We start from the raw sequence: 14660 nt of genomic DNA, 5'->3' as shown, positions 1-14660 counted from the left end.
TTTTCTAAAAAAGATATATTCACCTTTACATCTGAAAGAAGTTGAAAGTAACCAAAACAAAATAAATTATTATGCAAAGGCGTTTAGCCTTTCAAAGGTATTCATGCTTGAAAAAGTTTGTATGTTTAAATGTTAAGTTTTTTCTCAACCATAACTTATTAATACAACTTAATATTTTTTCCTTTTGAAAATGTGAATGTTAGTTAGAATTCCACATGAGTCCCCCAAAATCTGGTTGGTAAATTATAATTGTAATAATATATGCCTGAAAACTAACAATAAAATAGAATTCTGAATATAGAATGTTAAAATATAAGGGACTTAGAGTAGTTGGAAATTATGTTCAGCTGCTAGTAATAAAGACTCCCAAAATAGTGACTTACACAAAATAAAAGTTTGTTTTTCTCTCACATAAAAAGTTGTTCAGCATTTCCGTAGTCATCAAGAACCCGCTCTACTTCTTTCAATCTGCTTAATTCTGCCTAACCTTCCATTCTCAGGGCCACTCATGGTCCAATACAGCTGATTGAAGTCCAGCTCTCAGGTCCAGGCAGACAGGGCACATACACTCATACCAGGTTTTTTGTTCCCCTTTAAAATGCTTTCCTGGAAATTCTACTCCCCAATTTCAGTTTTTGTATATCTTACTGGCTAGCATGTAAGTCTATAGCAACAACCAGCTGCAAAAAAGACTAGAACGTTACTAATTCAGAATAAAATTAGGCTTTTCTTAGGAAGAAGGGGAGTATTTGTTTTTTGGAAAACAGCCAGCAGTCTCCAGCCTAAGACTGTAGGAGACATCTCATCCAGACTTTTTAAGTTTAAATACAGCTGGTTAGTGGCATAGTTGTAGTTAGAACCCAGATATCTTGCCAATCTGTATTAACTAAGCATGCTCACAATCGCTTTTACTAACAGTGAATTAGATAAAGTGATAGTAAGTCAATCTAACATTATTACAAGTGTAATTCTTTGCCCCTTTACCTCAACATCTACCCCCCTCCCCCCCACACACACTCTCACACACTTAAGTATTTCAGAATATTATTGCCTCTTTTTTGATAAACCTTTCTATGATCACTTTTCCTTCAAGATACAAGTTATATAGGCCATCTAGATTCTGTGATTAATACTTAAAATAATTTTAGTAGGCTCTAAAAACATTTAATATTTGTCTTTAATATTAATGGTTTTATAACTTTAGGAACAATTTTTTTCTCAAATTTTCTCCTACAGTATAGCTGAAATACAGAAAGATGTGGAATACAGGTTGCCATTCAGCGTAAACAACCTGACAATTAACATTAATATGTGAGTAGAAATTGTATCCTATTTTTCTATATAATACGACTATTTATTATTAGAAGTAACTTGTTTAAAGTGAACTTATTTTAAATATTCCCTTTCCAGTAACTATAATTTATCAAAGTTGCACAATTTTGTGAATAAATATTTTGTAAAGAAATTAATGTATATTGCCGTAAGAAAACTATAAAAGAGGAAATGCAATAAAAAGATATAAAAATCATGAATACTGTATTCAGTTTCATTGATCTGTACTAAAGTCTTAGCTGGAAGTAGATTGAAAGAGGAGAATGATAATAACAAACAATCAAAGAGATCATGTATGGAAAACCATTAGAGATATATTCACCTTTACATCCGAAAGAAGTTGAAAGTTCAAGACTGATTTGATCTACTGATTATTTTTAAAGGAAGAAATGTAAACATGAGGTTATTAACTTATAGAGAGGAAAGTTGGACAAATTAAGTTCTTACCTCAGGTTATATTAGGTGGCTGGCTTCTAGAGGCAGTGTGTGGGTGAGGTAAAAAGGTGCCTAACTGGAAGACAGGAACCAGGGCTGATTCATCTTCATATCCTCATTGCCCAGCGTAGTGCCTGCACAGAGGAGGCGTTACTACATTCTAGTTGAAGGAGTGAATTCAAGTATTATGCTGTGTTATCTTGGTGTACAGCAGTTTTTTGATTCCTCACAGTAGCAAATTGGGGCAAATTATAGACACATAAGTAGTGACAGCAAATTATAGACACATAAGTAGTGACAGCATAGTCAAGATACAAACCCAGATTAGGCCGGCTCCAAAGGCCACGTGTTGCCTTTTTACCAAACGAGTTTAACATCTTCAACTATATAAATTAAGTAGCTTTATTTCTCTCCAAGTGTCCTATGTACAGCTAAGTAGGAGAAGCCAACAAGGACCCAGTTTTCTTCTTGACATTGCTGCCAACAAAGAGTTTTTTGAGCCAACAGGAACAGAGAAGCAATTTAAAAGGACATACTCTTTTGAGTTTTAGAGGAAATTTGGAAAATAGTCTCATATCCAGTAAAATCCCATTTTTTAAGATTCACTCCCTAATCTTAAATTTGTAATAGGTCAAAAAAAGGTTGAAGTTTTCACTCTCTTTTATTGAGAATGTACTGTTTTTTTATTTGAAACCATGTGATTCACCTCAGAATTGGGAGAGATGTGTTAATTGGGACATTTAGAAAAGAGCCATATGAACTGAGGCATTAAGGCAGCTTTGATGTTTCATTCCTAGCACTTTCCATTTTCTCTTTAAAAATTCAGTAGATAGTGAAATAATTCTTGGCAGCATTTTAAAAGTAAGAAAACCACGTGTAAAAAAAATGATATGACCAGACCTGTGGTCCAGTAAGTAACCAGGCTGGGTTAGTGTGACTCACATGCTACAAATGCTTGATCTAATTTTTAGCTGAGATTTGTATTGGTATATTGTATTAGAAAGCAATTAATTGATACAGTGTGAAGACTATTCTATATTCATGGTATCCATGTTCCACATTAAGTAGGTTTTACTGTAAGGCAAGCATGTGAAACTCAAAGGCTAACACAGGCCAAATAAATAAGGTTTAAGTGTATGTGGGCCGCAAAAAAAAACAAAAGCTCCAATTTTCATAGAAACGTAGGTTTATTTTGATAGTGACATGCTGAATATAAAGGGCTGAAATAAATGAGCCATCGTTAACATAAAATAAGACATTTTAATAAAAATTAACATTTTTTTCTTGAACATTAACTTAGCAGACACTGAATAACTGCACAAATTAATAAGCGTGACATAAATAAACCTATTTTTCTTGTTCTCCGAAAGCGAAATATTTCCTGTTACGCACACTAAACAAGTCAGTCCAAGACTAATGATGTGGCAGTCGGCTGCTAAAATATTCACTGCTAGTATCAGTGGAGAGAAATGGTGTGCCTGTATGTAAGATGCATAAGGGAAATGAATGCAACACGATTATAATAATCAGTCATTAGCGAACATTGTAGTTATTAATAATTATGCATAACAGGATATTGTAAAAATTACGTTATGAAATTTTTATTAAAACATTTCTTACATACTGTTATGTTGGCTGGGCTGCAAAAATATTCATTGTGGGCCGCATGCAGCCAAGTTTGACATGCTTGCTGTATGGAATTACTTAATCTTATTTCCAAAGTGTATCCTTTTATATATTTTCAGTCATCTCAGCAACTATAAAAGAGCACTTATTACTGAATAATGAATCCAAATGAAAGTATGAAAATTTAACGTGTTTTAAACTAACTTTGTTTTAGGATTATTACTATGTAATGTAACATTTGTTGTCTTTGTTTTTCATCTGTTCTACCTTTACCAGATTGCTTCCTCCACAATTTCCTCAGGAAAAACCAGTGATCAGTGTTTATCCACCAATACGACATCATTTAATGGATAAACAAGGAGTATATGTTACCTCTCCATTAGTAAACAATGTATGTTTATGGTATATTTATTTCAGAGTAATAAAACAGGTGTATTACTTTTTTACTAAATACTTTAGAAATCTAAAAATGCACTTAAAATCTCATTTTGGAATCAGTAAGTTTCAAAAATCTTTTCCACTCTCTATGATAGTACCGATTCAAAGGCTGCTTTTTAGTGGCAAGGACCTGCTGAGGTTCACAGTAGATATTCCGTAGTTTTTAGTAGAAATAAAATTCAGATATGCCTTAAAGTTCTCAAGCTATGTATAACATTGATTAACGTGAATAATGTACTCTCAGTATTTACCTTTGAACCTTCCAATCTTTATAGTGAAATGTGGAAATATTTTAAAGATGCATCATTGATTAAATAGGCTTTTAATTTGATTTATGGTATTGATTCTATTAGAAAATACTGTAAGTTGTGGATTGCTGATATGTTTGACACAATGTCCTTTGCTTTCCATTTAATTCTTGACTTGCAAAAATTGGTTTTAATATTTAAGTTTTAGAGTGAAGTTATCCTAATGAGAACTTACATTCTTTTTCTGAAAGTGATTTTAATCATTCTGTATTACTGTTATTTTCAGTTTACAATGCACTCAGATCTTGGAAAAATTATTCAGAGTCTATTGGATGAGTTTTGGAAGAATCCTCCAGTTTTAGCTCCTACTTCAACAGCATTTCCATAGTAAGTATATTTATAACAAATGTTTGTATATATTTATTTTAATCAATGTAATCAAAATATAGTTTAAAAATTCAGATGATGCTAAAAAGCACTCCTTTGTTTTTACATCCCCATCTTCACAAAAATACATTCATACTTTTCAGAGACAACTGTTCTTTTAGCTGCTTCTCTAATATTTACTTTCATCTTTTTAAAAAAATTTATTGATTGATTTGAGAGAGAGAGAGAGAGAGAGAGAGAGAAGGGAAGGGGGGTGGAAAAGGGAGTGTAAAGAGAGAGAAACAGTGATTTGTTGTTCATGTGCTTATGCATTCATTGGTTGTTTCTTGTATGTGCCCTGTCTGGAGATAGAACCTGCAACCTTGGTGTACTGCTCTAACCAACAAAGCTGCCCAGCCAGGGCTACCTTCATCTTAATCAATAATATGTATATACTGCTATATTTTTATCCTATCATTTAAATATGACCTATTGGGTCCCTATTATGGTTAATAAGGATTTTAGTTATCTTTCACAAACCTCTCATTCAGTGAAATTATATCATAATTTTTACTTAAATAAATTTTTATTAGTTTGACTACACATATCCTGTCACTTAACTAAGTGCTTTACCCTAATTACATTTTCTTGTTATAACTTTTTTGCTTTTTTCTGGAGTTAATTACTTCCAATTTTTCATTGGTTTTGTTTTCTTAGATCTTTTTAGTTTTCCTGCTAACAGTCTTTTTGAGGCCCTGCAGTCTTTTACACTCTCCTGAGGGTACGTCTAGCTTTCACAAACTCTGGTTGGTCCCAAAGCCACTCTCATGGTTTAGATTTTTTTGTCATAGCAGCAGTCCACTTCCACGTGCTAAAATCTTTTCTGGTTATTAAGGCTTCATAACATATTAGCCACAAAATTGTGGTTTAAAACAACGAGCACATTTATTGTATTCAGCTCAGAAAGAGTTCATCAGAGTGAGCTCTTATCTGCTTCGTTGATCATAAGGAGGCTCTCCTCAGAGGCCTTACCTGGAGGTGTCAGCTGGTATACCTAGATGTTACCTTTATGTGTGCTGGGCTCCCTCACAACATAATGGCCGGTGTTCTAGCGTGAACATCCTGAGAGCGAGCTATGAGAAAGCCATAATGACTTAGTTGCTGAAGTCCTTCACTTTTGCTACATTTGATTTGTTGAGGCAGTTGTAAAAACTTGACCAGGGGAGAAAAATGCAAGGGGAGAAAAATGGCCTTTTCTTCTAGATAGTGGAGTGGCCTGGTTCTGCAAGGCCATATAGGACCAGAAATAATGCTGTGAACATTTTTGTAAATTACAACATGGATGCTTGGAAGATAAATTTTGAGACTTTTTTTTAAAATCTGCAAATGTCTTTAATATACAGTTACATTTAATAATTGGTGCAATTCAAATTCTAAGTTGAAGTGTTTTTTCCACTTTGAAAGCATTTCTCTATTGTCTAAATATAGGCTATTGGTGCTAAGATGTCCAGTGCCATTTTGATTTCTGATTTACATAACTTTTTTTATATCTTTGATATTCTGAAACTGCATGATGGTACAGCTTCCTGTTGATTTTTTTTTTTTTTACTTTTCAGAATAGTTATTGTATTTATCGCCCAGTCCTTCTGTTTAATTTTAAAGAACGTCATTTTGTTCATAAGTCAAGTGGCAGTGACATCTTGTGCCCGGACATCTGCGTAGCTAGATTATCAGGTTCATTATGTCCATCAGCCCTAGCTCTCATCTTTGCCTCTGGTCTATGTCCTGGAGTCATGAGCCTCACTGATATTCTTTATCTAAAAACAGTATTTCCTGTCTTCTGTTAGGATAGGGCTAGATGTTAACTCATCATTCATCTTATCTGAAAATAGAAGCCAACAAGTTTACTTGCTCTCCTTTTACATAAGTTCTATGATAAAGTGCACATTATTATTATCTTTTAATATGAGCTGGCATACTCTATTTCAGATTTTTAAAAATTAATTCTTTATTGTTGAAAGTATTACATTATAGTTGTTCCCCCTTATCCCTCATTTACCCCCTCCAACCCGCCCCGCCCCCTGCCCTATGCTAAAGTGCACATTATTAAAAAGGAAGTTTGATGCATCTCCTAGATTATTTTATAGGTTGTGTCTATCAAAGGGGTCAAAATAAAGCAAAATGGTTCAGAATTATTAAGATTCATTCAAGAATAGTACAAATATTATGTCATGTTGATCATATTGGTTCTTAAGAACGTATCTATATATAACTCACTAATATACCTACAGATAAAAGTAAGTTTTTAAGTTAAAGATGAGAGATCCTTTGAAGTAAATAAGTTTATTTCAAAATGTTTTTAACTTCATTTTTTTCAATCAATAATATAGTCACTTGGCTTAAAATTCAGAAAGTATAAAAGAATATGAAGTGAAAAGTCACCCTGCCGCCTGGCTGGTATGGCTCACTCAGTAATTGAGTGTTTACCCAATGCACGAGGAGGTTGCTGGTTCGATTCCTGGGTTGCTGGCTTGATCCCCAGCATGGATGGTGTGCAGGAGGCAGCCCATCGATGTTGATGTTTTTCTCTCATAGATGTTTCTATCTCTCCCTCTCTTTCCTCTCTTTAAAATCAATAAAAACATATTTTAAAAAAGTCACCCTGCCATTTCTGTTTCCCTGGAAACTTAGTTTTTCTTCTCAGAGTTGTTCATTTGGCTGTGTATGTATAGAATTCATACAAACATGTATAGAATTCAAAATACAGTAAGATTTTATGCATATACAAGGAAGTATGTTCATGTAGTATTTTATTTCCTTCTTTTTATACAAATGGTAGCATGCTATTAGCTTGCTCTTTTTTTTCCTTCAAATAATATGATTTGGAGAGAGCGTCCCATGTTGGTATATGAAGCATTTACTCGTTCTTCCTTATGGCTGCAAAGTGTTTGGCTTATGGATGTACTATAATTTATTTATACAAGATTCCTTTTGTTGTTGTTGTTAATTCTCACCCAATGGTATTTTTGTATTGATTTTTTTTAGAGAGAGTAGAAGGGAGGTGGAGAGACAGAGAGAGAAATATCAATGTGAGAGAGACACATCAATTGGTTGCCTCCCACACACTCCCTGACCAGGCTGGGGATCAAGCCTGCCACCAAGGTACATGCCCTTGACCGGAATTGAACCCATGACCCTTCAGTCTGCAGACCAATGCTCTAACCATGGAGCAAACCAGCCAGAGCTATATAAGATTCTTACTGATGGATATTTTTGTTGTTTCCAGTTTTTCTTAAAAGGCCCACCCTCTTTGTCCTCAATGTTGCAGGGAATAACTTTAAAAATATAATTTACCCAAATGTGAGTATATTTTTTGGATATATTCTCAAAGTGGTATTCATATTCGTAATTTGGACAAACACTGCAAAATTGCCCTACAGAGTAGTGGAGGAGTAACTTCTACTCCTATACATATATCCTTTGTCAGTGTAGTATATTACCAGAATCAATCTTTGCCAATTTATAAGAAGAAAATATGTTTGTATAACTTTAGTTGTATTTATCTTATTCCAGTAAAGTTGACCACCTTTTTCTATGATTTAAGTACCCCCCCCCCAACTTGTGATTTTCCATTTTGCTACCCCCTCTCCCCCAACTTGTGTATTGTTTCCTAGTCTCCATTCTGCTGTTAGGTTGTTAATCCTTTATCAGTTTGTAGGAACTCTTTATATATTAGGTCAATTATCCCTGTGTCTGTGATGAGTTTAAAAAATTTCCCCAGTTATTTGTCTTTTCTTATAATGGGCTTTGTTGTGTAGAGATTTGTTTGTTGTGGTGTTTTTTTTAATATCATAGAATTTGTCATTATTTTTTCTTATGACTTACGAATTTGGTAGTTCAATTTTTAATTTTTTGAGGAACCTCCATGCTTTGGTGATAGAAAGTGGCTGCACCACTTTGTATTACCAACGCTGCATAGGATTCTCATTTCTCCACCAACACTTCTTGCCCAGTTAGGAATTTATGACCAGTTTACCCTTGAGATTACTTTTAGTCACTGAACTTGTCAAATTTATTCCAGAGCCCCATTTTCATTCACAACTTTCATTCTTTTTTCTTCTCATATTGGCTTAGTTCAACTGCTCAATCTTTGAGTTCTGATTGTTTCTTCTGCTTCGCCCAGCCTGTTGTTGGACCCCTCCAGTTTACTTTCCCCTTCAGTTATCATATTCTTTAGCTCTATGACAGCGGTTCTCAACCTGTGGGTCGCGACCCCTTTGGGGGTCGAACGACCCTTTCACAGGGGTCGCCTAAGACCATCGGAAAACACATACATAATTGTTTTTGTGGTTAATCACTATGCTTTAATTACGTTCAATTTGTAACAATGAAAGTACATCCTGCATATCAGATATTTACATTACGATTCATAACAGTAGCAAAATTACAGTTATGAAGTAGCAACGAAAATAATTTTATGGTTGGGGGGCACCACAACATGAGGAACTGTATTAAAGGGTCGCGGCATTAGGAAGGTTGAGAACCACTGCTCTATGACTTCTGTTTGGTACTTTCTTACATTTCTTAGTTCTTTGTTAAAGTTCTCACTCTGGTCCACCATTCTTTTGAGCAACTTCTTAACCATTACTTTGAACTGTTTATCAGGTAAATTATCTCCATTATTGAGGTTTTATCTTTTTCTTTTGTTTGGAGCATAGACTTTGTTTCTTTATTTTTGCTTGACTCTTTGTGTTGGTTTCTGTCATGAGATAAAACAGTTGCCTCCCCCAGTCTTGAGGATTGGACTAGGAGATGAACCTTGCCCTATCTCTTGAATGACTCAAACCTTTGTGATTATTCAAGCAGTCTATTATATTTTTAAGAGCTAACAGTAGTTCAGGGTGTGCCAGTTCCTGCCTGCTTTCCAGGCTGTGGGTGGTAGCAGCTTTTAAAATATGCAGATATATACTGTCCTGTGGGACACAAGCTTAAGTCCCACTGGCCACAACATCCAGGCAATTTAGAAGTGTCCTGTTAGAGACAGTCTCAAAAGTCTGGCTCTAGGTAAGTGTATAATCTCCTTTCTGGGAAATACCAGCAAGCTGTAGAGAGGCAAAGGGAAAGTGCAAGATGGCGTCTACCACCCATATTCCCTGAGAGCACCTTTGTTAGCCTCTAGATCAGCCGTGGGCAAACTACGGCCCGCGGGCCGGATCTGGCCCGTTTGAAATGAATAAAACTAAAAAAAAAAAAAGACCGTACCCTTTTATGTAATGATGTTTACTTTGAATTTATATTAGTTCACACAAACACTCCATCCATGCTTTTGTTCCGGCCCTCCGGTCCAGTTTAAGAACCCATTGTGGCCCTCGAGTCAAAAAGTTTGCCCACCCCTGCTCTAGATATATGCCAAACCTGAAACCGGCCCCTCATGCTGAAGTTCCTGCACAAGCAAATAGGGTGTTCCTGCTGTCTGTGCAGGGCCCTGTGGGTAGTGGTCTCTGTAACTATTACAATCCTATTGGCCCCAGGAACTCCAGCTCCCTGGCCTCCGAGCCGGGTGATCAATGGCATCTCTTGAATAGCAGACAGAAAAAGCCGGTGCACCAGATGCTTCAAGAACTGATTCTCAGTTTGCTGTAGCTTTGGGGAGCTGGTGGATGCCAGTCCCATTGGTTCGCAAAGCTAGATGTTTAGAGGGCTCATCTTCATGGGGCTGGTTTTAAAAGTTGTGGAGCTCAAACACTTTGCTCCGTGGAGAGAAACTTTGGGTTTTGAGTTCCCTCCCAATTATGGTTGCCTTGCCACGGGTGTGATTTATGGCAAGATTGTATCTTATCCTCTCATACCCATTTTGATGTCTTTTTTTTTTTTCTTATTTGCTTGATGTATAGAAGTCAGTTTTTAGGATTTCTTTCAAAAGAAATTATTCATATGTAGCTTACACATTCTGTGTGTTCATGAGAGGAAGTGAGTTCAGGATCTTCCTACATCACCAACTTGAATAAGAACCCACATTATATCTTTATATATTAACATTTTTAGCAACTCATCTATACATTTAATTTTTCTTTAAAATTTTCTAGAAAATCAGTTTGTTTTTTAATTCTTTATTCTTTTAAGTATTACATGTGTCTCCCCACCCATTGACCTCTCCCCAGCCACTCCCACCCCTTAGAACATTTCCTCACCTCCCTAGAAAATCAGTCTTGACTTTAAATCATATTTGTTCTAATACAGTGAAAGTTACTAAGCAACCTTCACTTGAATAAATTTTCTGAATTAAATGTTATTTACCATTCTCTCTATGAAGATATTGACTGTTGCCAGTGGAATGCTTAAAACTTAAATATGGCTTGTCTATTTGCTTCTATTGAGAAGTTGAACTTGTATGGTTTCTAAAACATTTTTCTTCTTCATGGAAACCAACATTTTCTTTTTGGGGGGCAGGGGTTATTTATATTTTATCAAATTATATAATATTTAATTCAGTTATAACAAGTGTCATCCGCCATAAACGGATTCCATCTGTAACATATGACAATTGTTACTTGAAAATTTAGGGATAATTTTACAATTAACCCTAACTTCTAATCTAATATTTCTCTTTCTCTTTAGCCTATACAGTAACCCAGGTGGGATGCCTTCCTATGCTTCTCAGGGCTTTCCATTTCTTCCTCCATTTCCCCCACAAGAAGCTAACAGGACCGTCAGTTCTTTATCTGTTACTGACACTGTTTCTTCATCAACAACAAGTTATACAACAGCCAAACCTGCTGCTCCTTCATTTGGCACCCTTTCAAGTCTGCCATTACCTGTTCCCACAGCAGACACTTCAGTGCAGGTTGGTATCTTCAATAACCGATATTTTGTACCCTTGAAACATTAATTTAATCAACATTTATTAAATTAATTATTTATATGTCTCCTTGTGCCAGCCACTAAAGTAGGCACAAAAGATAAAAAAGATGAGATCACATTTTCAACTCAGTTAACAAATTCAGAGAGGTCACCAACATATCAAATAATTGTAAATAAGGAACTTCCAATAGAGTAGAAGACAAAGTCGGAAGTTATGTTGAAGACACAATTAAGGGAATGGTCAGTGCTGCTAGGGACCAAGGTAGAGCTTAGAAGGAAAATATGAATCTGTTTTTTCATAACTTTATTCTTAAGTGCCTTAAACCCCGATACAGATATTAGGTGCTCAGTTAAAATGAGTCAGATAAATGAGTGAATGCATTTATGCCTGAGGCTAGATTTTGATACATGGTAATGAATTTGTCTGGATGACAAGTGGTTATATAAAGCATTCTCTGAAGAGGCAGCAGCATTAGCAGAGGCATGGAGGCATTACCAGATGGTGTATTTGTGAAGCTGCCTGTAAAAGATCTCTCTGGCTGTCATATAGGACTTAGGCAAAGGCACAAGAAATGACCATGTAGGAGAAGCAGATTGTGGAGGGTCTGCCATAGCATACTAAGGGCTTCAAGTGTCCACTGGTTTAAAAATTATGTTCCTTAATTAAGCTAGTAACTGTTGCCATGTGGGAGTTTGCTGAGATAAGAGACTAATATTTGTGCATACAACATATAAAGGGATTTAAAACCTTCACTTTTAACCTTTAGTGAATTATCACCCATAGTAATACTCAAATGTTATAAAACATTATATCTAGCTTTACTAGTTGTAGTGTTTGTAATAATTAGAATATAGACCCAAGTGGACTTTGTTTTCCAAACTCTTTTATCATTGTATTAATGAATATTATGAACAAGCCACAATTAATAGTAAAACAAAATTATAACTTTTCATGAGTCTTCAATTTTAAAGTCATCGATATTCAAATGATGGATACTCTGTTTCTTATCTGCCCTACTGTCTCACTGAACTTAGTCATGTAACTATTCAGACTTTTGTCAACTTATTAATGTTCTCCTATACTTAATTCATTTGAGGTAACTTTATTCATATATTTCAATGAAATTCACATATAATTCTCCACACTTGTCACAGATATACTTAAGAGATTTATTTTATAGCCTGTACTTTGCCCAAGAAAGAGAGCTAAGAAGGTACTCACATGACCACCTCCCTCCCCCGCAAAAAAAACAAAAACAAAATCAAAAACAGTAACTGAAAAGAATACAGAAAAGAAAGCGGGGAGAGTAAGGACAGTGTAAAGTGCAAAGATAAAGATGTGATAATGAGAACAGGAGCAATTGAAAAGATGGCTGAAATATAATACTATTTCAAACTCTCTTTAGATAAGCCAGAATGGTTTTGGTTACAGGATGCCAGATGTCCCTGATGAATTTCCCGAACTCTCCGAACTAAGGTAAATGACTTGGAGAATAACATTGGTATTTGTTGTCTGTTGTATTTGTAAATACAAAACAGATCATCATTGTCATATCCACATTAAATAAAAATATTTTTTAATCCTCACTATTTCTAATTTGTGGTTGTCTTAATTGGGAAATTTTATAAATCAGTTTTTATGTTTTGTAGGTTGTGTTTATTGAATGACTAGTATGTACCAGGGATTTTTCTAGATGCTGGGAATGATCATTAGTTACCAGGATAACAATGTCCTTTCTCTTACGTGATTTACATTCTTGTGAAAATTATTTCATTTATATGTTCAATAAATATTTACTGAATGTAAAAAAAAATAATACCAATATTATTAATATGAATACTTAATGTAGGATAAGATTTTGTGGGGTGTTTTACACTTTTTTTTTTCTTCAGGATATACCACACCAGAAATATACAGCCAAATACTATTTTTTTCTCTTCAAATAATATATATTTTTAAAATATATTTTATTGATTTTTTACAGAGAGGAAGGGAGAGGGATAGAGAGTTAGAAACATCGATGAGAGAGAAACATCGATCAGCTGCTTCCTGCACACTCCCCACTGGGGATGTGCCCGCAACCAAGGTACATGCCCTTGACTGGAATCGAACCTGGGACCCTTGAGTCCGCAGGCCGATGCTCTATCCACTGACCCAAACTGGTTAGGGCTTCAAATAATATTTTTTCTGGATGATTATGTAACTTAGAAAAAGTTTGCTTTGAATTTTAAGAGACAACTTTTTTCTTTAATATTGAATTCACATTTTTAATCATGCATTGCTTTTATATGGATCTGTAGTCAAAAGTAAAAGATATGTTCAGAAAGGTTTAGGTGCCATCCCTATCCAGTTGCCTTTTTCACCCTATGGATATTGAGTTTTTATTTTGGCTTAACCTTCTATGCCTGCTCACATACACACAAATAGACGCATTTTTTATTGTGATAGCCACATATCTGTTAGCTGAATAAGGCACTGAGGCTAAAATTGGGAGGTTGTGACTGTTCATACAGCCTACTCTTTATATAGTCCTGCAGTGATTTGACACTACATTCAGACTACTTTATTACCCATGTGGTTGATGTTTTATTTGTTTTGAGGGTTATAGTTTGCCGTGTGTGCATCCAAAATTATTTAGAACCCTTCAGCTGGATAACTGAAAAATAATGAATTTTTATCATAATGGAGAAAAACTAGATTATTGATAGTCATTAACACATTGTCTATTCTGTTTCTAGTGTGTCACAACTTACAAATATGAATGAACAAGAGGAGATATTACTAGAACAGTTTCTTACTTTGCCTCAACTAAAACAAATTATTACTGACAAGGACGACTTAGTAAAAAGTATTGAGGAGCTTGCAAGTATGTCTTCCTTTACTTGTTAAATTTCCTGAGAAAAATGTGACCTTTACCTAGAAATAAACCAGATTTTTATTTTACAGGAAAAAATCTGCTTTTGGAGCCCAGCTTGGAAGCCAAAAGACAAACTGTTTTAGAGAAGGTGAGTTGGTGCTCATTGTGAAGAAATTCATGTAATTTATAAATACAAGAAAACAGCATTTTTATTTTCTCTTTTAGTATGAATTACTTACACAAATGAAATCTACTTTTGAAAAGAAGATGCAAAGACAGCATGAACTTAGTGAGGTAAGATTGTTTAGCTCTTTTTATTTACCATAAGAAATTTTTATCTTAATGTGTGTCAGCCACATTGTTACTTTCATTTTTATCAGAAAGCATTTATTAGGTGTCTGGCTTTATGAGGCCTTTAGATGCTGATGAACAGCCCTCGGTTATGCAACATTATAAGTCATTTGTGCTCATGCAAGAGCATATTTGGCTCCAAAAC

At 34.9% G+C, this 14660-nt stretch overlaps 1 protein-coding gene across 3 annotated transcripts in view; it reads left to right on the top strand.

Annotated features, from left to right (window-relative positions):
* Positions 1-14660, top strand: part of VPS37A (VPS37A subunit of ESCRT-I) — a 37315-nt gene that overhangs the window by 11460 nt on the left and 11195 nt on the right. For 2 of the 3 annotated variants that reach the window (XM_036296595.1, XM_036296593.1), the window contains exons 2-9: positions 1237-1311; positions 3670-3784; positions 4366-4466; positions 11064-11289; positions 12713-12783; positions 14046-14173; positions 14239-14312; positions 14390-14458. In XM_036296595.1, the coding sequence (XP_036152488.1) occupies positions 1237-1311; positions 3670-3784; positions 4366-4466; positions 11064-11289; positions 12713-12783; positions 14046-14173; positions 14239-14312; positions 14390-14458 (859 nt within the window). The remainder of the gene's footprint in view (positions 1-1236; positions 1312-3669; positions 3785-4365; positions 4467-11063; positions 11290-12712; positions 12784-14045; positions 14174-14238; positions 14313-14389; positions 14459-14660) is intronic. The other variant, XM_036296596.1, reaches the window with a different exon arrangement.

This window comes from Myotis myotis, unplaced genomic scaffold (assembly GCF_014108235.1).
Source record: "Myotis myotis isolate mMyoMyo1 unplaced genomic scaffold, mMyoMyo1.p scaffold_m19_p_3, whole genome shotgun sequence".
Taxonomy (NCBI): domain Eukaryota; kingdom Metazoa; phylum Chordata; class Mammalia; order Chiroptera; family Vespertilionidae; genus Myotis; species Myotis myotis.
Note: the sequence above shows the minus strand (reverse complement) of the source record. Positions and strands in the feature narration are given on the sequence as shown.